Source organism: Cardiocondyla obscurior, linkage group LG17, assembly GCF_019399895.1.
Source record: "Cardiocondyla obscurior isolate alpha-2009 linkage group LG17, Cobs3.1, whole genome shotgun sequence".
Classification (NCBI taxonomy): domain Eukaryota; kingdom Metazoa; phylum Arthropoda; class Insecta; order Hymenoptera; family Formicidae; genus Cardiocondyla; species Cardiocondyla obscurior.
In genome coordinates this window covers 3,780,939-3,807,288 of record NC_091880.1, presented here as the reverse complement: position 1 = coordinate 3,807,288, position 26,350 = coordinate 3,780,939, and the positions used below count along the sequence as shown (strand labels likewise).

Genomic DNA, 26,350 nt, shown 5'->3' with positions numbered 1-26,350 from the left:
ACATCGCCCGCTCACACACATTCGCTCGTCGGTGCCTGAGAATTGTGATTCTCCTACGGTCGCATCTCTCGAGATCTAGTCACACTTTCCTTGCACTTCTTTCATACAGATTTACATTTCCTGTTCTACTCGACTTTCAGCGGACTTGAGTCTTTGATAGACATTCAATACTCGGCAATTAATAATTTACTCTTAATTTTCCATTTTACAAATAAGTGTTAATATTTATTAATTTTCTGCTCGAAGTTTCCGGCAGTTATTTTTATTTAAAAAGAAAGAAAAAGAAAGTAGTTTTAATTAAATCATTCCGACGGTCGTTTCATTACTCTTCTTTACTCTAATGCGATAGAATCTTTAGTTCTGATTAACTGAACTGTAGGTATGCGGGCAGGCGAAGCGTTTATAGAGAACCTAGAGCGACGTTGTGGCGAGTCTAACGGATATAACAGGATCTGTGTGTCCAGCAATCATCGTGTATTGAGCGAAAGATTACATTAGTAATAAGCCATTGATATTTCATAGGGCGGGATGCTGTACCGCCGCGCACACGCACGTATCACGACCTCACGGACTCGCTCCCAGGAGATCTCAATCAAGGCGAAAAATAATTTTTATCCCGACCCACATCAGCCCGCTTCAATAATCTTCGCCAACTCTGATCAAGCTCCCTCGCGCGATCGATGAACATTACACGTACGGGGGCTATTCTTTTCTTCTTCTACGTCTGTGTTTCGTGTTGCGTAACTGTTTTAAATACACGCCACCGGCGCGATCAAACGCTGCGCAAACAAAAAAAAAAAAAAAAGAACGAAAAGCCCTCCCTTCGTATTTCCGAGTTAACGTCGATTTACTTTCAATTTGACAATGCAATATCTCTCCACCGGGTAATCTCTAATACGTTCCGCAGCGTTAGGAAATATTTTAGTTCTATCGGAAATCGAAGACGGCATCTCCGATCGTCGGACGATGCTTCTCGTCGCAATCGAATTTAAAGGAAAAGGAGCGATCGGCGCGAGTACGCTTTTCCGCTCACGGTGAACTTGTTTTTCCCGCGTCGTTACCGCCGCTGTCGTCGTCGTCTCGAGGGTGCCTCGGGATCATTAGGTAGGAAATCACATCGGATGGAGAAAGAAGGGCTCGATGCGACGATCGCGCGGCGGGAATGAATTTTTTGAAGGATCGTCGTTTTCACGAGCGGTAGGTAGAAGGGCCGAGGGCAAGGGAGACCTGCTCGGCGGCCTGAGATCGCGCTGTCTCACCTCCTCTCACCGGTCTCCTCCTCGGGCTTCCTCCCTCATCGTTTCGTCACACCTCCGCACCTCCTTTGTTTCAGCCGCTTCGCCCTCGGTTTTTCATACGGCTTTTTGCCCGCGCGTTTCGCCACTTAACTCCGGTAGTGTCGCGTCATCGCCGTGGCTGTCCAAGCCACTAAGGACTTCGTGCGGAGATATTGGTGGCATGCGAGAGAGACGCCTCCGTCTCTCTACCTCTGATCCGTCCCTCCCTTTCCCCCCTTTTCCCTCCCCATCTTTCTTTCTTGTTAAATCTTTCCGTCGTCGTCGGATCTAATATCGCGAAGGTTTCGCAGTGCAACGAGGGTCAATCCGTTGGAAACGCCGCGAATTAAATTACATTCGCGCTATTCGTTAACGGTACAATTGCATCGCGCGAATTTGTAGCTATGGAAAAAAGGAAGTTTCTATATTCAATTCAAATTTATTTGCCTCGTAAGAGAGCGACATCGTAGCCGAAACTCTCGAAACTTGTTTGAAATTCCTGCTGACGCCACGCTTAATGCGTACCACCAATCACGAAGCTATCACGAACCATACGTTTCATTCGCAATAATTGCCGTTATTGCAATTAGGTTGTCGTGAGTTACCGCATAGTCTACATGATGAGAGCGAATTGCATCCGCGAGCCTCCGCGATTACAGCGTGACCAACGTATTGGAATCTAATCTCGCCTTAATAGAAATTCAGCGGAACCGTTACGACAAATTTAAGAGTTAATTGATGACAATGTGCCTGTACCTTCAAGGCAGGAGGTACCACAGCATCGATGCACGCTCTTTAGTTTCTTCTCGTTTTCTTTCTTTTTTTTTCTTTTTTTTTTTCCCGAGCTTAAGAAACCCCGTTTTCTTTTTCTAAAACGTAAATTCTTTTCTACGATATCTTTTTTTCATAAATAAAAAAAAAAAAAAATAGAAAAAAAGAAAATGGGTTGACAATAAATTTTCTTGCCTCTTCCTGCCGTGATTATTGTTGTTCTATGCCTTCCTTAACAAGACGAGACAAAGAATAACGGCGGAATACCCGAAGCGCGGGACAATTAACTTAAAATGCATTGGCCTGATTGAGAAAAGGTTCGCTCGGGCGTCTGACCGTCTGTCTGTGAGCATGTCAGACAACGTCGAGCACAGCCGACTGAATGGGCTTGGAATGCACCGCTGGTCCCCCCTTTTCTCTTCCCCCTCGCCCCCTCTGGCTCTTCCTCGCCCTAGCATACCGCCGGTGTATTCCCTTTATACGCAAACACGTATACCTGGTTCCTCACCCACGCCATATATAGGACTCTACGTCCAGTGATGGATACGAACGAGACATGAACACCGGCAGTTTTCGGGAAAACGTCGATAATCGGCCGTCTACGCGGTTTGCACGGATCGTCGGGCGTTCTAACGTTCGGAAATAGTGCCGCGCAAAGAAATAGTTTCGCTAATTCGGGAAAATTACTTTGTAGAATACAATCGGAGCGTCGACCGCGGCTGGTTTTGAAAATCATGAGCCCACGATTATGCCCGCGAATACGCCGGCATGATTTATTAATTCAATGAAGAACCATTTCCTGCACGCGAGTCGGTCGTTCTGTTAACTTCATTAACCGCCCAGTGTACGCCATGCGAGAATAAAAAGCGTTATTCAGCCAGTGTACAAGTAATATCATTCATTCTACAATATATCTCTATCAAGACGTTATTAGAGCGATTACCTAATACAAGTAATTTATTTTGTTTTTTTTTTCCCCTCCGCTATTTTTTTTTTTTTTTCGTTTTCTTTCTTTTACAGCAGTTCTGTAAATCTAATATTTTCTTGCGAGTTCTGTCGCGGACGCAATCGCCGCGGAAGATAAAAAGAAAATTCAATTTCAATGCAAACAGACGTCTACAAAATTTATAAAAGCTATTCTTGTAACGATATACGTCGGGACGAACGTGAATGCATTTAAGAAACACTTCTTCATTATGATACAATCTCCCGCTGCCGATAATGCGGCGAAAGAGGCACGGTCCCCGGACCCGCGCAAAAAGATCCTATTGAAAATCAGGGTTACGCGATTATGTGCTCGCCGATCCAGAACCCCCAGCCCTCTTCCAATTATCCCGAAACTATTGTCCTTCCGCCTTGCGATCCTCGGTCAATATCTTCCCTTTCATGCCCTGGTTCCTCGCGAAAGGAGCACAAAGGAGCGGGTTCCTTCATGGCAAAGCTACGACGCACTGATTAAAAATTATCACCCACCGACTACAAAGGGGGGCACTTGCCCGCCACTCGCCCGATTCCCTTCCCTTTCTAGACAGCTCTTCCCCACGACCACCCCCTTCCTGCACCTCTTTTTCTTTTTCCTCTTCTCGCCGACACTTCGTCCTCTTATTTATCGCGCCCACGAAAGCTAAACAAGCCACGGCCGGTCGGAGCTTGCGGCCGAGGAAACTTGGCAGACGAATTAAAAGTTACAGTTTCTCTCGCCCACCCCGAAGCAAAATGGCAGTATCGATTCGTGACTTATACGTAATGAATGCACTTACGAAAATGGGGGGAGGGGAAAAAAAAGCGAATGAATAAATTTACCCCTCGTTACACAAGATATGCACGTTCATTAAATAAAATATAAGATATTGAAGCGATAACTGTGTAGGACGCCGATGCGTTCCCTCCCCGCCCTCCCCGAAAATTATTCCGGGGCTTGGTTTATAATTTTTGTAAACCGCATAAAATCACCGACGCATTAAGTTAAATACCCTTTGTCATTTAAATTTCATTGAGGGCAAACAATTACGTAAATTCAAAGGCCCATTATGTTTCGCGAGTGCAACGGGACTCGAACGATTTTAACGATGCCATTCGGCGAGGAATCCTGCGTTCTCTTTTCTCGACGGGGAGGATGGAGTACCGGTGGATTGACAGAATTCTAGACCGTGATTCTTCACTTTCGCGGGACGATAATAAACGCGCCTTTCAATCATTATTTAATTCCCTCGCAACCGGTATTTAATGTGCGGTTTCGTCATAATGGCATGTTAATCGCCGCAGGAGAGAAAACCGCTACCGCTGCCTCCGTACGGACGGACCCCGGGCTCCTCGATCCTCAGGATCGATCCTTCCTTTCTGACGTACACACGAATACGCCCATCGGCATTCACGAGCGCCGGTCACGAAAGGGGCCGTGACTCGCGACGTGATTCGCACGTATCGTTGCCCTCGCGATAATCCCAATGCCAGTGAACTTTCAATCCCGGAGGAGCTGCGGGCTAACCGGCGCTGAATTCCCGCCATCATCCAGTCATTGCCCATCCGCCCGCTAACTGGCGCATCGCCGATAAAACGTTGTGCTTGCATTCGGGGTCACGATCGCACCAATGAACGAATATTTATGGGCCAATTAAGACGGGCGTATCCCGACGATTACGAAGAAAAATACCAATCAATCGGGGATGCTCAACTTTTTTTTTTATTAATATTATTATAATGTGATCGCAATAATTGTTTTGTATCGTTTTAATGCCGAATTTTCTATTAAATTGTACTCTAATCTGATTTATCGATATTTTTTTATACGAAAGAATTAAAGAATTGTTTTTTTTTTTTTAGTAATTATATGTAAAAGTGCAATTAGGAGTTACAGTTATTTTAGCTCCTAATTTCGGAAATTTCGCATGCACCACGTGAAAGAAATCGCCGGCCAGTCGGCAGAGAATTATACCAAGGCATTGAAATGAGTTCCGAGAATCTGGGTAGAGGATTTCACTGTCTTAGGTGCCGTCTTGGAAATTGATGACTCGTCCTAGCTCAGTCCATTGTGTCTAATTTACTAATTTCGGACAGGGATCGTTACAAAGAATATCGTCTGGATCCACAGAGATTTTCACGAACAGCTTCGTCTAGCCGACCTTTCGGAGTCAACCCGAGCCTCTTAAGTTAAACGAGAACAACGAGACTTAAATGACAAATTGCAAAAAAAAACATTTGCAAGCTTCAATAAGCCGATACGTTATACGTAATTTCTTTATCGAGATTACCATTATCGATTCGAGCATGAATTATTGATAACGTCGATCCTTCGATCATCGAAGACGCAACGAACCGAGCCGCGCGCGTACACATTTTAAAACCATAATTTTTTTAACCCGATACATTTCAATCTCGCGTTTAAGGCAATGCCGTACAATAAATCCAAAAAGGAAGACACGCTTGCACGTGCGTCTCGCTGAATCAGCATAAAGAACCGCGGTGCGACATAACGACTCCTCTGATATTACTTGTTACCTCGCATTGTCGCGATTTTAATAACTATCCAATGGACACGATTGAACATATGCCGCGATAGACAGCGGATACTAAAGAATCTAACTCCGAAGGTGTATTCATATCCCGGTAAAAAAAATCGAGACCCGAGCCTCATCAACTCGACGCCGCCTGTTATAAATACTCGATATTAAGCTATTTCCATTTTTAGCATCGACATATTTTTCTGCGCGTTGCTTAAAAGTGATATTCTCTGTTTAAAACTTGGTGATAGTTCCAAGCACGTCGCTGAATTTCGATATGAGAGAACGCGTGATTTGGCAGTGCACGAGTCTGCCACCCGGCCGTACTATAAAAACCTTATCGGCGATCTTCCCGCAGCTCGAGTGGGGACGCTTAATATTAATGTCTCCTCTCTCGCGGAGGTATCCCTGCATCTGTGCATACCGGGTGCTCCGACAAAGAGTCGCAATTTATTATTGGCGATGCCGCGCCAATTTCATTCCTATCGGTAATTTATTAAAATTACGCAAGGGCAGTAACTTTCTTTTTTCTTTCTCTCTCTCTTTTTTTTTTAATCTTTACTTTTGACGGCACTATGAAGTAAACGAGGCAATTAAAACCTGAATACAAACGCTATCTTGTTATTTTTTCATTTTTATTTTGAATTGAATACATTCTATGCAAACTGTGCCATTTAAATAATTATTATTTAAAAAATTATTTTTTCAACGCATAAAAGAATCTTTTTTTTTTTTCTTTTAAGTAAGAGTTTATGAACGTATTCATAATAGAGACATATGAATGCATAATTATGAAATGATAATTCTGTTGTAATTTACGTCGCATTAATGTGTCGATGCGCGACAAGTGCTTGACTCGTGTCAACCTTCGAGCTCACTTGACCCAAAACGAAATGAAATCGGTCTTTGACGTGGCCTTGATCTTTCGCGGTCTTTTATCCTTGCACCATTGTCGAGGATCGCCCTCCGATACCGGGGATCGAAATTGTCGTTAATTCCACGTGATTCCACAACCGCCCTCCCTACCTCCCCGAACCGATCGCGCTCCAGAGTCTCGTTCTCCGCTCCGTTCCGGGCATCCGTGACTTTTACCTCTAATTGCGAGTCACCTCGCCCAGGGACTTTTCGCAAGACAGACCATTGCACGCAAAGGTCACCGAGTCGTTTACGAAGGAGCAAATGTTATCCTTTAGGCGCGATAACGGCCGTCATGATGAAGTGGAAACGCTTGGCACGCTGTTAATCAGAGCCGATACTCCGCGAGAAGAGAGAAATCGATATACAAAGGAATTTCAACTCCCGCGCGCGATCGGGATCTTCCTACGTAATCATGATAAATACCGCTTTCTCACCACACTCGGGTTCATTCGATCGACGTAACGGAAGAAACAATTCTTTTCTTTCTTTTTTTTTTTTTTTTTTTTGGCTTGTTTTCTCTTACGAATAATCCACTCCGAAACGGACAACTGCCCGAAAATGTGACAGTAATATTAATAGCTGCATGCACGCCGACGCGACAAAGATCGTAAAAAAGTTACAACGACCGCAGCGATAACTGTTATACGTCTGCAATTCACACCGGCTTGTAACTCAGCCACCCTATATAAGATCTCGTGGTTGCATACAGAGCCGTGCACCAGGTATCAACGTCTCGCATCCCCCGGCATAACGTATGAACACCACGGCCCGAGGTAGTATAGGAGTTTAATTGGTGGTAATATGAATCCGCGTAATATAAACCGCCATCAGTCTCTCGCCGGGAGAGTGTACGTACCGGGAGGAAGAGGATCGGAGCGAAGAACGAGAGAAGGTACACGCGCGGCCCGAAACGGTGTCTCCACCTTCGTAATACCGACGGCTCTTTTTATCACTGTCGCGAGATTTGGCGCCCTTTAAGCGCACCGATCGTTGATTACGCGAACGATAATTCACGCGGAGCGGACGGGGAACCCTAACGTGGTTAATCGAGGCATCTTATCGGACGGGCGCGGAGGATCTTACATTGTTAGAACTAAAGAAAGGCCGTCGGCGGTGCGGAGCCTGCGTATTCTCCGTGTAGAATATTAAATTACTCAACAATCGATGAATAATTAATTAAGCGAATCAAAATAATTTTTGTCAGTCACTGGATATACATCGCGGATATTTTATCAGATTAATAACATCGCAATTGACGTCGCTAGACTACTATGTGACAAAATAAATCGTTCGAGTTGTCGAGATTACATCTCGGAGAGAGAAAGAGAGACAAAAAAAAACACAAAGATCCGTCAGATCACAAAAGCATTCAATAGAAGTGGCAAGGAGACTGCAGGCGCGCAAAATCCCGCGGGGGAGCCTCAGAGCGAGAAGTCGTTGACAAAAAAAATTACATTGCTCGCAATTCTGGAGTTGGCGAGAGGAAAAAGAGGAGAGAGAGATGGAGAACGAAGTTCGTTGACTTTCCAGGGACGCGACCCCAGCGCGATCGGTGGAAGATAAATACGCGAGCGGGAGCGGAGGAGGATTCCCGAGCGTTTTCCTCCGGGAACGAACCGTCCCGCCATTCCTCAGAGTCCTCCCTTTCGCGCGCCCTCCCCGAGGGGGCCCCCCCGACGCATTTTCTCTAATGTATTCACAAATCTTCGTTCTAACGCGGCGTTATCATTCTCCCAGCAGCCCCGGCCGTCTCGCAGCGGCAGCGATAGCGGGTGTGTGCTCCCGCGTGTACGTGCAGGGAGTGCGCGAGTATGCGAGAGACCGACGCGACGGGTGCCCCCTTTTTTTTTTTCCACCCTCCGTTCGAGGGGTGGAATTCATTTCGCGGCCCAACGCCCTCGACTCCCACGAACGGCACCGCCGTTCGATTGCTTCGATTATCCTTACCTTATTCCTCGAAGCTCATCCCTTCAAGCCGTTCCCCGACCATTACCCGGCGCTAGGAGTTTGCTTCTTTCCCTCGATCTCGATTCCACCGTTCTCGTTCCGCGAGACATCGAAAAAGCATCTCCCCCATACGCGTTTCCCCGACGCGGACTCGCGGTCGCGGAAACCCATTGCCGCAAATATACTCAGAAATCACAGATGGATCTCACCTATATATCGGGTAAATAACTGCGCCGACGAAATTCATGAAAGGAAAAGAGATTGGAATTAAAGATTATCCGCTGGAAAGTCGTACGCATTCCCGTTTCAATCATAGTAAATCGTAAACCTAATATTTATAATTACGAATTATGCGAGCAGCTTTTGAAATAAATTTCTGCCTCGTCTCTACGTTCTTTCAGTCGCGACACATCGTTTCTGCGGAAGATAATCAGTTTTCATATCTTCGGAAAAATGTTTCTCGAGTCTCTAAGATAAATGTGCTTTGTTTCAATTCACAATTTCGCCGCATGTTATATTAAACTGGATTAAATTCTTGAATTCAATTAAATATTCATTTTACCAACATCGTAGTTGGAGTAGCTGTAATATATCTTGCATTGTTTTGCCTTGGTAGAAAAAAAAGGGGGGAAAAAAATAAAGGAAGATAAGAGAACTATAATAATGCTAAGCGACCATCCATTTCCATTATAATTTCAACTCTCGAGACTCTTTCTCGACTTTTCATAAAACTTTACGTCTCCAGTTACGTACGTCGGAGCACGAAGGCGCACGTATTCATAATCGACTTGCCACGGGTATATGCAGGATATTTCGAGGGTGGAGATAGGAATATTCCGACAGGACACCGCCCCTGGTGCCGGGCAAGGGAACGGGGAAGTTAAATTCGCGTCGTCATTCCGGAATATGAGATTTCCAGAAGCGCTGCCGATAGGTGCCTGGGAGCGGGCCGGGCAGGACACCGGATCGCGATCGCGGAATTTCAGGGGTTGGATAAGGCGGACAGCAGCACGGGCTGCGCTTCTTTCCGTATGTAAGGCGCATAAACGAACAACCGGCGCACGTGTGTGCGACACTACGTATCTACAACGAGAAAAAGAAAGAGAGGCGGACGGAGAGAGCGAGACAAGGAGAGACGGCGACGGAGAGAGGACATTATTGGATTCTGAGCATTCCCAGAGTTATTAAAATTCGAAGCCAGCCGCGGAGGAACACAGCGGCGCGGGGTATGCGGAGAGCGGAAGAGACCCGGAGTACGAAAAGCCACCCCGTCGTGAAGGAGGGGTAGGACGCGCTTCCACGAGAATATTAAACTCCCGATACCGGCTGCCCCTCTTTTAAGAAGGGCCCCTCCGTTACCTCGGGCATAACAGCTCGCTCGCCCGCGCGACCGTCTAACCACGAAAAAGAGAATAAGAAACGGAGAGATTGCGTCTCGGAGACGAGACACTTAACAGGGTGGAAAGTTAGCTCGAGATCGGCCGAGATGGATACTCGCAATTCCCGAAAACATGTTGCTTTTTACGGGCACCACGAGCTCTCGCTCAGAGCTCGTTAAATTTAATTTACGTTGAACGAAATTAGTAGTCGACGAATTTCTTTTAATTAAAACTTCCCAATGTGATAATCCTACAACTTTATTGCATCTTGCTATATTTAATATATATAGAAAAAACTATGCGTGCGCTACGCGCGTGTTATTTTTTAAGTAATCCCACCCAATTTCAAATTACAAAAAGAAATGTTGCGACTCACCGATCTGCATGAGCCAGCGGAGTTGTCGAATTCTGGCGGTGGCTGTAACATAAAAAAAGAAATATTAATAAAAACATGTCTATGAATTAATGAGATTAATAAAAAAAATATATATTCTTTTTTAATTTATACTTACTTAAAAGTTGCTCCGCCGATGCAGGATGCCCGTCCCGGGCCTGCTCCTCCTCTCAGATGGGACGTGTCGAGTCATCCTTCCGCGCACAAGTAACTCGCGAACACCCCGACCGTGATTTTATAACCGCGAGAATTACTCTATGATCACTCTCGCGCGTTCCATACTCGGCACTCGCGATTAGAAGAAAGTCGTGTGTCGAAAAACTACGCCCGAATACTCAGCGGATCTCGCGAAACGACCGACGAACCGACCGCGGTTCGTATGATTAATATCGGCGTTGACGACACTCGTTGACGACACCGGATGCAACGGCGTCGATCTGTAACAAAAAGAAATACCAAGTTGAATCGTAGTTATAGTGCCGGAAGGGTTTTCGTTAAAGGGAAGTGCGAATTACTTTCGGTACGGAGACACGTGCTTGCTGTGCCGTGCGTAGTACGTGTGTAAGAGCGCGACCGCTGGAGAAGGACAAAGCGAGAGTGGGAGTAGTGGGGGAATATACCTAGCGCGCGGCACGTAGGCTCGCGCTCGCTCTCACTCTGTCCCCCCTGCCTCACCCCACCGCCCCCCGCGCCTACCTATTCGTTATTCTTGTTCGATTTAATTGTAATATTTAATTAGTATGTCCAGACAAAGACGGTACTTTCACAAGATCGTCCTCGATCTCGAAAATCACCAAGACCGTCTTTGCCTGGACATATTAATTAAATATTAAAATTGAATTAAATCTCAAAATCGCCGACTTGACAGCCGACGTTGACTCTCGCTTGTAGAGAGGAATAGCAAGCTCGAATAAAATAAAATGTACTCGAAAGACTTTATATAACTACATCTTAAAAAAAAGAAAAAGAAGAAGAAATTAAAACTTTTGATTAATGTACATTTTATTTCTGTTCACCGATCCGAAGAACAAAGGGACACAAAAAATTATTTATCATTATTATTTATTAGTTGTCCCCTTACGCGCAGTTAAGATCCCGCTCATGAATATATCAGAATTATTACTACGTTGACTCGATATTTATTATTGAGGTAACTATCGCAAATCGATCGCATTAATTTATTAAGGGAGGCCTTACGAGCTAAATCCGGCGACGTCCAATGTCCAATTCGCCGTGACCCCGCGGAGCCATTTTCCTTTCGCTTTTAACGTAAACGGACTATTATCGAGGAGAGGCGATCGATCATCCGAGCCAATAACAAATGTCCCCGTTGAAAGTAGCTCTCTCTCTCGATGTCGCGGCCAAACAACAAAAGACGCCCGGCGAATTTTCAAGAGGGTCCGCCGAAGGGATCGTCCAGGGATTCACCTTCGCGAGGACCGGATTCGGATTGGGTGGGGCCACGTAGATTTTGCCTACGACTGCGCGGGGTCGCATGTGAGCAAATATAGAGATCCTCGACGTAATCTGCGTAATCGCCGGATGACGTTGTTCATCGATCATGTCGCGACAATAAACCTAATATGATTTAGCCGCGCGGAGCAATATGGCCGGAGACGAGGAGTTGACCGTGCTCGAGACTGTCCACGTGATTATCCGCCGGTTCCATTATTTCGAAAACACATTGTACACGTGTGCCATTGTTGCGGCAAACGTTCGCCGCCAATTGCCATTTATATGCGGCACGTTTATCCGTATCTACGCGGGATCCGTTACTCATCCGTTAGCCGCATTAGCTTTCATGACAATGCGACTTAATCGTACGTACGAGTTTACCGTTAATAATAATTATTAACAATGCACACATGTACAAATATGTACTTGGAATATTCAATTATACGCATCCTTCGGTGATTAAGTATTGAGAGATATTATGCCGTGCACATGCAAAGCATATTTATATGTGATCAATTAAACGCATGAAAATTTGTACGTTTATAACATAATTCTCTGACAGAATTTTTTTTTTTAATAAAATATATGATTTTAGTAAAATTCTTTTAATATTCTTTTAATAAATAATTTGTAACGTAAAACCGATTACACTTTTCAGATTGTACTCATAAATCGCCACGACGAAATGGTTAAATTTTATAAATGGCAAAGATAAGGGGATATCGACGAACTCGTAAATTTTAAATTATGTGACACGGTCGAAAGCTTTGATCCTTTGAAATTAATTCGCGTTATTCTCAGCACTCCCTACTTTTTATTTTTTTTTCCCCTCAAGCATATAGAGTGTCTATTTTCTAGTTCTTATCTTTGAAAATCGATTGATCGATGATATTGCTTTTTTTACTCACATAAAATTACGGAATCTAATAAAACTGAAATAATATAAATAAATGCTGAAAAAAAAAAATAAAATATATAAAGTGATAAAAAGTATTTTGTTTTAATCAGCAAAATATAAAGAACAAAATATTAAATTAAAAAAATAAATTAATATTACAAATCGCGAGATATTAATTTTTCTTGTATATCATATAGAAGAGTGCGCAAACACAATATCTTCGTTAAGCTAATTTCCCCGTGCGTCGGAAAAAATAAATTTTACTCCTCCACAAAGCCATCAGGCATGCGTGCAAATAAAACCGACGGGATTACGATCCACGAGCAGGAAAAACGAAAGGCGAATAAACCCTCGCGCTCGCGCGTTTGATTTTTGAGCTAGCATTGGTGCCTGTCGGCCTGGAAGAAAAGCCTTTAGAGAATTTTTCCGCGTGGCAGGCCCACCCGAATATTCGTCGTTCTCGAACGAGAGATGGCGGACCTATCCAATCTGCTTTCTCATCTCCGTGATTGCTATTTTAAATAATTGCATCCCTCTATACCGTTCCCCTCGCCGGGCCATTTGTACAATGTATTTCGATGTCGAACCCTTTCCCGTGCACCATTTCCGTACGCCGTCGAATTATAGCATCCGACAATTCGCAATTTTTAATTAAATGCGCGCCGGCATTCATCGGCAAGCACTTTCAACGCTCTGCCAACAGCTAATTCAGCGAGATCGCAATTGGCAATATTTTTGCAGCACCGAACGATACTTTTACAGAGAGATGGAACGTATTTATACATACATTTTACGATTAAACTTTATCAAAGCGATGTGTCTGTAAAAGCTCCGCGTATTAATAATCGGGCGGATATTATTCGAAAATTCATAAATTAGAAGCTGGGCTTTTCAGGGAGGGTCTTCCGGAGCAGAATGCGCGACACGAGATCGAATCGGCCATTAGACATTTTTTAACAAGCTGTCACAGGGGGAGGGGAGAATATCATGTTTCCGTAAAGCCTGGCATCTCTCTCGGTCAGCCCTTCGGCTAAACTTCCCCTTGAACTTCAGTCACCGCGTCGACCCCAGTAAGCGATCGATCGTCTTCGTAACGTAGCCCTTCATTGTTTCCGACACCCTGATGCCAACGGCGAGAAAAAAAAAGAAAATTTACATCCACGTCCATTTTCGGCACAGTACCCTCTTAGTTTAGGGTAAACTCAGAGCGCCGATGATACAAAGCGAAGGATGAAACCTCATTAAAAGCGACAGCTGATTCGAGAAGATCGTTACCTTACAAAATTACCTCGAGGTGTTACGTGATGAATAATGAAACTTGTTTGACTTCTAATTTGAGTTCTAGGAAAGTAGCGATATATAGACTTCAATTGTCTAACTTTCATCCTAACATCAAAGCCAATTAACTTCCTTTTTTTTTTTTTTTTAATAATAATAAATATCGCTCGATTAATAAACCGGATTTAAATTTAAATTTTGCACGGAGTGCTCTTGTGATTCTCGTACCTTTCAAAATGAAGATCATACCAGTCTGAAAACTGGACTCTGAATAGAACAGGAGTAGAACAAGGGGGAAGTGGGACAAACAGAAAGAAAGAGAACGAGGTGCGCCGCACACAGTGATGACTGTCGTGCGAGACAACCCTCACGATTCGAAATCGCTCGATGAAGGCGAGCCGCGGGAAACAACCGGCAGGAGGAGAGAGAGGAGGTACCGGGGGACGAAAGGGTGTTTTGCGAGGACGGGTTCCGCGGTAAGGAGTCGGGAAGGTGGAGGAAGAAAAGGGACAGAAGAGCTCGGAGCAAGTGCTAAGCCCGATGCCGAGAGTGCCCAGGCTAAGCCCGAAGGCAGAAAGAAAGGTTTTATCTGCTCGCAGTTATTTATCGCTTTCCGTTGTAGCGGTGGCGTCGGGGCACGACCAATCAGAAGTCAGTATCCCCGGGTACCAGTCCGCGCCATCCGCATACATTATCGTGCGGAGCCTCGGCCATTGTCTTTCCACCGTTGTAAATCACATTTTATTCCCTCGCTTACGGTTTCGTTTTATTTATTTGTCGGAGAAACGTATCGCTACCGTACTCGTGGCCAGCTCGCGCGCGCCCACACGTACACGCGCGCCAAGCGCACGCACGTGAGCGTACGAGGGCAGACGAGAGTGCAAGCACGCCTGTGTAGATGGGATACACGTGCAAAATCGAGAGACACGTATTTTACAACGTGTGTGCGAGAACGCAAACGAACGCGGCGGGAAGAGAGAGAGAAAGAGAGAGAACAATGTGCTCCAAGTTGGCTTCGCCTCTTGACCGCAGAACGTGTGAGAGGAAAGGGGGCCAGGGGACCGCAACGAACGACTTCGATTTTTATTAAGCACCCGAGCCCGACCGTCGTCGACGACTGTTTAACCAAATTCCATCGCTAGATCATCCCGCCGCGCCGTGCTCCTACAAAGATTCGTTCCAACGGTCTTTTCTTTTCTCCTCGCGCGGTTTAGTTACCATCAAATCTTCCCGTTTAAAAAAAGAAAGATACAAAAGAAAAAGAAAAAAGAAAAGAAACTAGAAGAATGTAAGCTTAAAAACATAAATTACTGTTCAACGTTACAAAGTCAAGTATTATATTAAAAAAAAAACAAAAAAAAAATTATGTTTCGATCCTTGTTTTAAAATTTAATAACGCAACCTGCGGCGAAATAGTGTCTACCTGTTTCAACGTGTTGCAGAATTTATAACGAATCGAATAAACGAAGCGTTCGATCAGAAACAGAAGTCGACGCTGCGCGAAGGAAAAGGATTGATTTAATACCATTCGCGTCGAACGGACTTTATGCGCTCTTCGTGATATGTCTTAATTATACGTTAGGCTGTTGCATGCAGATACTCTTAACTATAGCGTTGCCATTCCAACAAGGCAGCGGAGTTTCTCGCTTCGGAGTCGAAGGTCGAAGGGTAAAAATGCCTGCATGAAGAGAAGGACCGATCTGCCGGCGACTGGAAGCAATTCCATGCGGGAACATTGTAACAAATCTAACCGCTCTGAGATTAGCTATTTCGAAACAAGACTGACATAAGATTTCTTTATCAACGATGATATTCAAGCGTTGCATTGTTGGAAGCGCCACGTTTATCTTGATATTTATGTGATAATGAATACGATGTTAATGCATGATACGACGCTCGGCGTTCGATATTCACATTGTTTGTTTCAATGTAGCAACGCTGTGACGACGACAAGGAAAGGTTAAGTAAAAAACAACGTAAATGTACATTGTCGAGAATAGATCGAGCCTCAAATTCCAAATCGGTTTCATGATTTTTTTTTTTAACAAATATTTGTGACTTCTTTTTATAACTGCATATAATGTAGCTATAAGATACAAATATTTTATTTTATTTTATTTTATTTTTTTTCCCCTCATGCAACTTCGCCTGCGCAGCCCTCGTGTACATTTTTCAAGGTTTTCAGATATGGAGATAAAAGTCGCGTGTCAGCGTTGCTACCGGTTGTAACAATAGTGACCAAGTAGAGGCCGCTGTCTATGACGGCAATCAGAACGAGGTTGTAAAAGAATTCTACACGTTGATGTTGGAGGCGTCGAGGCGGAGAGAGAGTTTGGCCTGTAATGTCGTTTCTCCGGAATAAATAGAGCAAAAAAAAAAAAAAAAGAAAAAGCCAAAGATAAATAGATAACGCGCAACATCGGTCGCAATAAGACGACATTTCGCGAAGCCTTTCGACCTGCTTCCAAGTCCAGGTAGAGTTCCTTGGCAACGCGTGATTCTGAGATGCCCACCTATTCCTATCCACCTCGTTTCATCCGCGAGCCTCCCATTTCCGTCAAAAAAAAAAAAAAAAAATGACCATGAAACCCTAGCGCAATGAAATAAAATGCCAAATGCTTGTGACAGTTTCAGCGGTGCAAGTAGACCATGCAGGCCAGGCTCTCTCCCAACCTCAGTCGCGTCCTGGCCATCAACAGGTCAGTACGATAAATGTTATTAAAAGTTATTAGTGTGTTCGATCTCGCCCGATAGAGCTACGATGTAACGCGGTTTAGATGGACTGAGGTTGACAATAAAATTTTTGGCAAATTTATAATAAATTTATAGTTAAAGATATCGAGATATGACGAAATAATTCAAATAATAATTGAACAATTACATCTTACGATCGCACATCTTAACCGCTTGCGTGTTGCCTGCGTGGATCTATCGGACGCCCGCGTTTCGTCGGGACGATCAACAATTACGTAATAAATTTACGAACGTACGAAACGCTGCGAGCGTCCAACGAAGAGAAAGAGAGAGAGTTTACAGCGTGCCTTGATATATTTCGCGTTGCGACGAACGGCATTCGGTGCGCCGCGGGGGTTGAAAGAAACTTTTCCACCCACAACGACGCGAATTTGTCTCCCCGCGTGACACTATTTCCTTTTCTCTTGTCATCTTCGAAACAACCTGCGGAGAGTCGCGCGCGGAATGAGCACGGAGAATGGTCATATCCCACGAGGGAAAAGACAGCACGAGGGTGCTTGATTGGTGGAGAAGGTGGTCGGTGAGGGGGTGAAACTTTAAATCGGTGTAATTCGTTTTCACGGGCTTCCGGCCCGTACCCTCCGCCCGCGACACTGGTCTCAGCATCCTGATTACTTTTCCGTGACCCTCTGAACACGAGCCCGTTTCTTTTTTTTTTTTTTCCCCCTTCCCGCTTCGACCGCTTTACACGCACGCAACTTTTTGTCGCCTGCGAAATTAGCCCTCGAATTATAATAAGCCCCCGCCTACTTCACGGAATCATTTTTTTGTCACGGTAACTCGAAACCGCGCTGACGCTTGTTTTAAATTTCTTCCCCCTAGCCGGCCGCTCGTCACCCCTCGGATTCCTCGTCCGACCGCGACCTACCCTCTTATGCAAATAGATGCATCGCGATTTTTAATTTGCATCTGTGCAAAGATGTCCCTGGCGTAAAGTCTTAAAAGCGGCGGAAATCCTATAGTTAACTAGATAGAGACATATTGAACACCTTTCTAAATTTCACAATAATATAATTAATTAATATTATTCATAATAATATATAGACATATACATATTATATGTAAGAGTCACGTAGTTACGATATTTCAGCGATTATTCAGCGAAAGGTCACGGCGTGCATTCAAAGAATAATTTATTTGCATCCAACAATCGTGAGCCGAATCATAAAAATAAAGTAAAAAGATAGAAAGCAAATTAGGTATTCTTAAATTGAAGTACGGAAGCTTGTGTGGAATTTTCAAAGTTATCGAATCGAATTTTAATTCCCTTCCTAGAAAGTATAGAAATATTTTAACGTAATAAATCGGAACGTGATGGGAATATATTTTGTATGTTTGATTCCTCAGTGACAAAATGCAGTTTAAACGGTCATAACGATAGATAAATGGTCATACCGAAGCATCGCCTGACTATATCGGATAAAGGTAGTCTTAAAAAATCAATAGTTATAAATATACCACCTTTGTGGATACGGAACTGTATCGTTCTACTGCTCAATGATTTATATCTCTGCTTATGAACCGCATCGATTTCTCCAGATATAAGTTACGCCTATACAATTTTACGCATTCATCTTGCAAATATTCGGTTAGTTTTCGCATCGTTCAACGAGGTACAATTTATCGCTTTACAATTTCATCTTGTCAACATTTCACGGAGATTTAATAATCAATTAAAAAAAATATATCTAGACAATAAAATCTTTTACCGTCGCTTTTCAAATGTATTTATACTTAAAACATAAAAATTTTTTAAACACCGCTAATTTTTCTAAAATATAAATTTCTCTGCAATTAAAAAAAAAAAAAAAAAAAATTATTATATCTCCATGTTTCTCACCATAATAGCGATACGAAAATTCAATAATGACATTCTCTACGGCTGCATTGCTGTACGAAAACGATTCACCGTGAGCTCAGATTTCGCACGATATTTCAAATAGTTTCCGCGCTTGACGGGCATCCAATTACACCCGGAATCGTCATTATCGCCCGGTCACGGTATACCGTCGCAGAGGTAAGCTCTTCGACAAACCGGAGGAACTGGGTGGAAAGTGGGAGGCCGTCGCACGGAGGATAATGTCAAGGAGAAGGAAAGTCCAATAATGAGACGTCCCCCGCTTTGAAATCTGCGCCAGCGATCCCGGGGCGGACAACCCGATGGCCGAAGCGAGAGGGTGAAAAATGCGCGCGCGGCGTTAAGTTACGTACGCGAGGAGATGCAGTTACACCCACCGGAGGATCGCGGGATCTCGCCGCGGCGATACACGACGTCTCGCGGGAATGACGTATCGACTAAACAATGTGCCACGTTCGAGAAGACACGGTGCCGAGCGTGAAAACGACATGCCGATCGAAATGACTCTCCGCCTCTTCCTCGTCGCCTCGTCCGCTCGACCTTACGGATGCTCTTCCGTGACTGTTGCGACGGTTGTCTCGGTTGCGACGTGTAGCGAAATGTCACGGCGAGGCACGCCGGCCCCGAGTTCGTCGCCCGTCCCGGGATTAAATCGTCCCGAATAAACGTTTTGAACGGAAAACATTGTTAACACGCTCGCGACGAGGAGAAAAGAAATTTAAGGAAGGAAGCGTCGAGAAGCGAAACTTTTTGCTTACGTTTCGTTGCGTCGTTCTGTGCCAGGCCTGAATCTGGCTTGTTTTACACGAAGCGATCTAGACTTACTTTTTTTTATTATTTACGTTGCAAAGGCGAGGAATATTATTATTATTAATTTTTTTTTTTACTTTGTAATACCGATGGTTTGTTATTTTATATTTTTTTATAATATTTAACATTAACTTCGTCAAATTCAGCAGAATTAAACGTTAATAGTTCAATCGTCTAGTTCAAGCCAATTGAAATTTTTCTTTCGCTCAGCTCTAAAATTATCGATATCCCCTTCATAGATAAATTGTAGATACGTGCTACGCGTTCTATAATTTATAGATATATTGTTCATAACTTTTTACATGCATAATAAATATTCCGCTTTCAAGGGAGTAATTTTTTCTTCATTATTTTTGTACGCGTGGGATTCTCTTGTTTTTTAAAAAAATGATGACGAAGGCATGCGATTTGTTCCCTTGCATAGGCAAGTTCGATACGAGTTTCACGGCACACGATCGTCACGGCAAACTACCACGAACTGTGCACAAGGTCAGGGGTCATCCCTGACCCTGCCACTTTTCGACCCCCTTTGGAAAAAAAAAAAAAAAAAAGTCCGTAATGATCCCTCGTGATATAAAGCTATTTTTTTTGTCGCCTCCCACTCGCGTTCACCCTACACCCGCAAATGACATGCCCCCGCGATGCAAAGAATAAAAGGGGCATGTAATCGAAGTGCGTATACGTACAACCACGGGAGGAAACTCGCCCCTCGATCCTCCACGCAACGTATCGGTAATACTAACTCTTGAAATACTAGCGTGCGAGTACTGATCCCTTTTCTTTTTCTCCAATTGCGCGAAAAAAAAGATTAATAAGATCATTACCATTAAAAAAAAAAAAAGAAAAAACCAGACTAATACAGCGAACAGACATTTTTTTTTCTTTTTTTAATCATCGTTTAATTAAGCTGATAAGTCTAATGTTAAAATTATAAAAAGGTAAATTTCTAAAAATTACGGAAATTGAAAAATTATTGTGAAAATCGGTGTTTCTTAAATATTAACGTTTACTATTCTTCGCATTCGCTATTACGCAAGTGCGGATAAAACGAGCGGTTAGTAAAAGATACCGATAAAAGTTTTACTTTTCTAATGATTGATCCACGTGCGCAACGTAGTCATTTGCTGAAATGACGATTGCTCGTCGAGAGAAAAGAAATAACGCGAAAAGTTTCTACCGTCATTCAATGCCCTCGCTTTCGATACGACCTGTCATCGATTCAACCTTCGCGGTATAGAAACCCTTAGTCCCTTCGCCATTATATATAACGAAGTCACAAGTTTATCCCTACGTAGAACACGTGCAACGTAAAATAATACATTTATATTATTTAGTCAAGAAACTTTCCCCACCCGATTGCCATCGCGCTAAGATATTTGTTGCGGTATAAAAATAGTTCCTTTATTAATAAAAGAAAAGGCCAACAATAATATAACCAACAATTTTCTATATTAAATACTTTTTCTAATATGTTCTTTTTTCTGTTTTATTCTACCTACAAATAAATGTTTGAAAATATCTGTAGCAGATAACCGTACATGTCAAGTTTTTACGACACGAAATACTGTACTCCACGCCGCGTGTGAAGCAGTCTGTCCAAAATATGCCGCTTCTACCCTACGTAAAATTATCGCCTACCCCTCATTCCAACTTTTCTCACTACGCTCGCCTATCACGCATGGTTATTAACGTAAAAAAAGGGAGCGCATTAACGTTACCCTCCCGATTACCACCCCACCCCGGCGTTATAAATATAAAAAGCTACCCTCACCCCTGAGATGCTCTCTATCATCCCTGCCCGAAACGTGGCGCGTGAAAAACACGATTCGAAACCGACATATGGAGTCCCCTTGGGTCAATGGCATTGACGAATCTCCGTTGGAAGAAAAAAAAAAATAAAAAAAAAAATTGATTTTGAGGTAGTTAATGTCGCGCAACGTCGTCTTATTTTAGTCGCCTTGTTTTAGTGCAGAGATCGATTCGAATATTCCCGATATTTTGGAGGGTTTTTATATGTACACTTTATACACGCTCGCTTTGTCGTCGTTCGCCCAATCCGTGGGCTCGTAACATTAACGCCGTAATAAAAATAAATAAAAATGTATACGTAATATTCTCATAATAGAATTATAAACAATTATAAGTCGGTGAGCGACCTGTAAGTGTAAAATGACGGCGGAAAATATTAGTAGTTTAATTCTTCGCACGGCGCGAGTAAGAGACCCAAGATGGGAAAAGAAAAATCCCTTTCCGTACTCGCGTACGTTGCTAGGGGCAGTAATAAAAAATAACCAAGATATACAGCGGAGCCGGCCGTGCCTCCGGGGGCATAACTCCGCTAATGTACGCTATGAAACCTATTCTTCGCTGCGCACTTTTCGCCCCTGCCCTCTTCGTTTCCCGATGCTGTCACCGACCCTTAGACCATCACGCTGTTAACGCAGCGAAGAGGGCTGTTCCGCGCATTAAGATCTACGCGCCGCAAGATGCGCGATATCCGTGAACTTTCCGCAGATCGCAGCGAGCTATCTCGCGCGTGAAACGCCCACGATCTGCGCAAGATATATTCGCGTTGCGGCTGATTCTGCTTGATAAAGTTAATGCAGCGTTATTCGAAAAACGGCGACATTAATTTTACTGCAATTAAATTGCGGACATAAATAATTATCAGAGGCACCGAAATAATATTTAATTTTAATTGCGTACTTTGACTTTGCTTCGAAATAAATTTTTTCCCCACACCCGAGAGCATTATCGGATCGAAGACGGGTGCGTGAGAATTAAAACTTTTTTTTTTTCAATTTTGACAAATAATTTTAGCGCGATATCTTTGCTCTCGGCTTCTCCCAAGCGACGCCGGCATTAATTACGCGCGTGTAACTGGAGCGCAGAAAAGAACAGGGATAGGCGTCGTTCGTCGAGGGCTGCGGAAAGAAACGGCCGCCGCGGAGTCATAAACGTGAGTTATGTCAGCAGTTAGATAGTTGAATCTCGGTATTCTGTGGCGCGCTTTCGGTCCGTTAATATCTTCATTACTAAATCATCCTCGTCCCTACACGAGATTCTTCTCTCTTCGCGCGCATACACACACGCATACGCGGGCTGGGCGCCTACACGAGAACGCGCGGCCGCGCTCGTATACAGAGCACGTGTAAATAGACCAGACGGCAATTTCTGGATATGGTCCTAAGTACGACCATTTTCATCCGCGGCACATCTCTCTTTTATACTACCGCCCCGATAAGGTCAATGACAGAGGTGAACTTGCAGCTTAAGTCCCTCGCGAGATTTCGCAACGAATTGTCGTACGTTATGGTATCCTTGCTGATACGCTGACACTACAAAGCTAATTTCCAGATAAAGATTTGCGCGCAAGTTATATATTTATTACGACGCGTACGTTATACAAAAATAGAACTTTCGTCTTTCTCTCTCTTTTTTTTTTTTTTTTTTTTTCTACATAATCTTATTAAATGTTGAGCGCGAGACGCACCTTTTCCTCGCCGTTAAGACAAACCGCGCACGTAGCGCTTAAGAATTTTGGATTCCGCCTGATCGTGACTCAAGTCTTTCTTACGCGAATGATACACCGAAAAGTCATGACGGACGGACGTGCCGCAGCAATGCGAACGGCAAAAAAGGAGCGGCGCATTTGAATCGAAAGAGTCTTTTCTTCTATCCCTCCCCCTCGTCACCCTTTCTCTCTTTCTCTCTCTTTCTCTCTCTCTCTCTCTCTCTCGCTGTTTCTTTTTTTCGGGCCCTCTGTCTTCTTGGTCCCATCCGTGCCGGCTACTGTTGCAAATGCGCTTTCTACCAGGAATTAAACTGGCGACCTTAAATTAAACCGTCCGTACGGGCGGGTCGTAGGGCCTGACACTCACGATAATTCACGTCGACCCACGTTGATGGTTGAGCCGTGTCGCATACAAATGGCGAAAATTCGTACGGTCGTTACCTCGGTGCAAAACGAACGAAAAAAAGAACGCCGAGCACAGACTCGCGGACGAAAAAAAAAAAAAGAGGCGAGGAGAGTGAACGAGGTAACTTTGTGTGCAATGAATACCATTGCGAATGAATATCCTGGAACGTGATTAAATTTTTAATCTTTGCCTTAGAATTTTATCATTAACGAGCATTAATTAAATTCAACAATATTTCAGTTCGATCCGATATAATAATGCGTCTTTTGTAAGGCAATAATTTTAATTTAATAAATTAATCCACATGACGTTTCCGAGATTTATAAATCCGCAAGCGCAGGCTTTGACCTGCAAATGGGACGAATCGCGCGGCGCCGCGTGCAAATTGAAATTCACGGGACAGGTTCTTTAAAAGTTATCGCAAAGGGGACTGCGGGATCTCTCCTCGGCCGAAGGAGTAGAAAAGATCGCGTTAACGACGTGCTCGACAATTAACCCCGGCCGGAAAGGCGGAGGACTTTCCAGCGCGCCACGGCGCGCGAGCTGGGACAATTAATTAATGCCGGCTCGCTCGCTTAATTCGGGGTGCAAACGAGTTGGATCCTCGGCTTACCGGGCATACCGGTAGTTCTTTGCTCTTGGTGCAACCTGTTGCTGTGGTACGAGAGACGAAAGAAGAGTCGCAAGAGGAGAACGAGAGAGAGAGAAAGAGAGAGAGAGAGAGGAGGAGGAGGAAGAAGAGAGGAGAGGGTGAAAAGGTTCGGATATAGGATGCCTTGATGCCGGTCGACTCGGGGGCGGCTGTGATGCTGCGAGCTGGCAATTAAGCCATCAACCCTTAATGAATGAACTCGCTCGAGCCGAGCCACCGACCCTGCCAACCCCATTAGCTAACTAACCCCGAGTTATTTGCATGTCTGACGGCGAGGGTGAACGCCGAGATTCGCCGGGACAATTACAAGTGACTTTATGGTCAGGTGCTTAAAGGCTTAAAGCCGACGAACTCTTAAATGACGCTCATCACCTGGATATACGAAATTTACGCGAGAAACACTCGCAAATAACATCGATATATATTGAATTCTTTTTCTACAGCGATGGATTAAACAAAAAAAAAATGAACGAATATAATACACTCTTATTTATTAAGTTTGACTTCGATAAGTTCGCGCCGTGTGAGAGAAATGATTCAACACGAAAAGATTGCACGCACTTGGACGTGCGTGCCGGCACGGTTATGCGACGGTGATCAAAATGACGGACTCTTCCGACCGGAGTTAAGGAGCGTTTAATTAGAGCAAGTTGAAGGCGCCCGTTCAGCCCAATTTCACACACCAACGCACCCCACGGGGCAAACGATTCGGTCTCAAGGCGTGAAAAGCGATGAGATAGTCAAGCTCCTTGACCACGTGGGTAAGCCTTATCTGCGAAATGGATCTCAGGACACACGCCGAACAAATTCCACCTCCGGTGGTTACGCGATGCGTGCCAGGCGATGCGTGCACACACCTGCGAACAATCGGGAACGTGCATCGCGAAATTTATGCCCCCGGGGGAAACCGAAATAAACGTAAGCAACGCTGCCATTTTATGTTAACGTTCAAGTGTCCGGGCACCGTAAACAAGCTTTAAGAGCCTCGAATATGCAACGGACGATTCCGAAGAGTTTTACGGTCAGCAATCGTACCGCTTTACAGCACGCATAGTTTATGAAAATTAACTACAAAGCTAACATCCGATCTCCTGCATCGATCGCCGAGTTATATTTTCTTACGTACTTTTAGCACGGGATATAAATTTATTTGTAATCGCACGAATAAACATCTTCGAGCAAAATACTTCGAGATGTTCGACATTTATAATCAACGTTTTTTATTTTTTTTATTTTTTTTTCTTTTTAATATTTTTTTACTTCAAATGCAAATCGCAGGTAGTAATACCGAAACAAAAATCGGAAACGAGCGGGCTCGAAGTAAATAGCGCGCGAGCTCGCAAATTCCAGACGGATTTGATCGAAAGGTGTATCTCCATCCAGCGAGCGAGTGTGTTTTGTACCTGCGCGGCACGGTGGGATCGCGTGTCGAGACGCACTTTGTCCTCCTAACTCTTTATGCCTTATCCAGTCCTTAGCGCGGAAACGCTAATTCGTTGATTATCCTAATGACTGTCAGGGAGTCAGCGGGAAGGAAGCAAAACCTACGCGCGCGCCATGAGCCTCGTCTTGATTTATTCCGCGCAGGGGCCTTTGAACGTGCCGCGGGCTTCTCGTTACGCGTTACGTTTACTCGATCATCATTGTTCCCCATCGATAAGCCGTTCTTACGCTCGGCCCGGCCTTCGGTTTAATTCGCTGTATAATTGCCACGCAACCGCGATGTGACTTGCGCGAACTTGTCAAGAAAACGCGCGACCGATTTGCGAGATTAATTGCCGGCGAGCTGCACTTTTATACACGGCGCGACATCTAATTAATTTCAAGGCCCGGTTATGCCGAGCTCGTGGTATTGGCTGTAACAATTTGGATCCGTTAGGAAACCGATGAGGCAACTGCGTAATCTTCGTATAATATTGGCATGTGTTATTAACTGTTAGAAATTGCACTTGAGAATATTTTTGGCCGCCACATGCTTGTTTGTCCCTTCAATTAGCTCGTCTAATAATACTGCTAATTACTCCGGTTACGCAATATTTTTCGAATACTTTCAATTTAAACGTTAAAAATGTGTCTTGTGATCGAGGCGTAATTAAAATCTCGTTATAATAATTTTTTTTTCTCTTTTTCTTTTCTTTCTTAAATAATATCTGAGGCTGAATCACGTTGTAATAAAGATACAATAATAAAATCCTTTTCGGATTAAGCCTAACGAGTTCTGTTGAATCTAATAATTGTACAAACGACACGTAGCAATCATAGTAAGGTTTCTTAATTTAATCTGACGAGTATAACGCTCTAGTTTTAACCCTCTCATCTTTAACTAATTCATATAACAAAACTCGTGTACATTAAACTACGCGTGAAACTTTGCATGCTTTATAGTTTTCTCACAAACTATAATAATTATTTCAATTTGTGTGTCCTAAATAAAAACATTATTAAAACAATCTGTATATAATCTAAAATATCATAAAAAAAAAAATTAATGTTAATTTAATTATTTAGAAATAAATCGTTATTGATATAAATCTAAGTT

The 26,350-nt window shown here is 43.8% G+C and overlaps 1 protein-coding gene across 9 annotated transcripts in view; it reads left to right on the top strand.

The window, feature by feature from the left end:
* The window catches only part of Zfh2 (Zn finger homeodomain 2), a 326,804-nt gene that overhangs the window by 284,966 nt on the left and 15,488 nt on the right, over nucleotides 1-26,350 (top strand). Inside the window, exon 13 of one of the 9 annotated variants that reach the window (XM_070668244.1) lies at nucleotides 16,446-16,516. The exons of 7 other annotated variants lie outside the window; for them this stretch is intronic. In XM_070668244.1, the coding sequence (XP_070524345.1) occupies nucleotides 16,446-16,516 (71 nt within the window). Of the gene's footprint in view, nucleotides 1-16,445; nucleotides 16,595-26,350 lie in introns of those variants that run through there. One more of the 9 variants, XM_070668243.1, reaches the window with a different exon arrangement.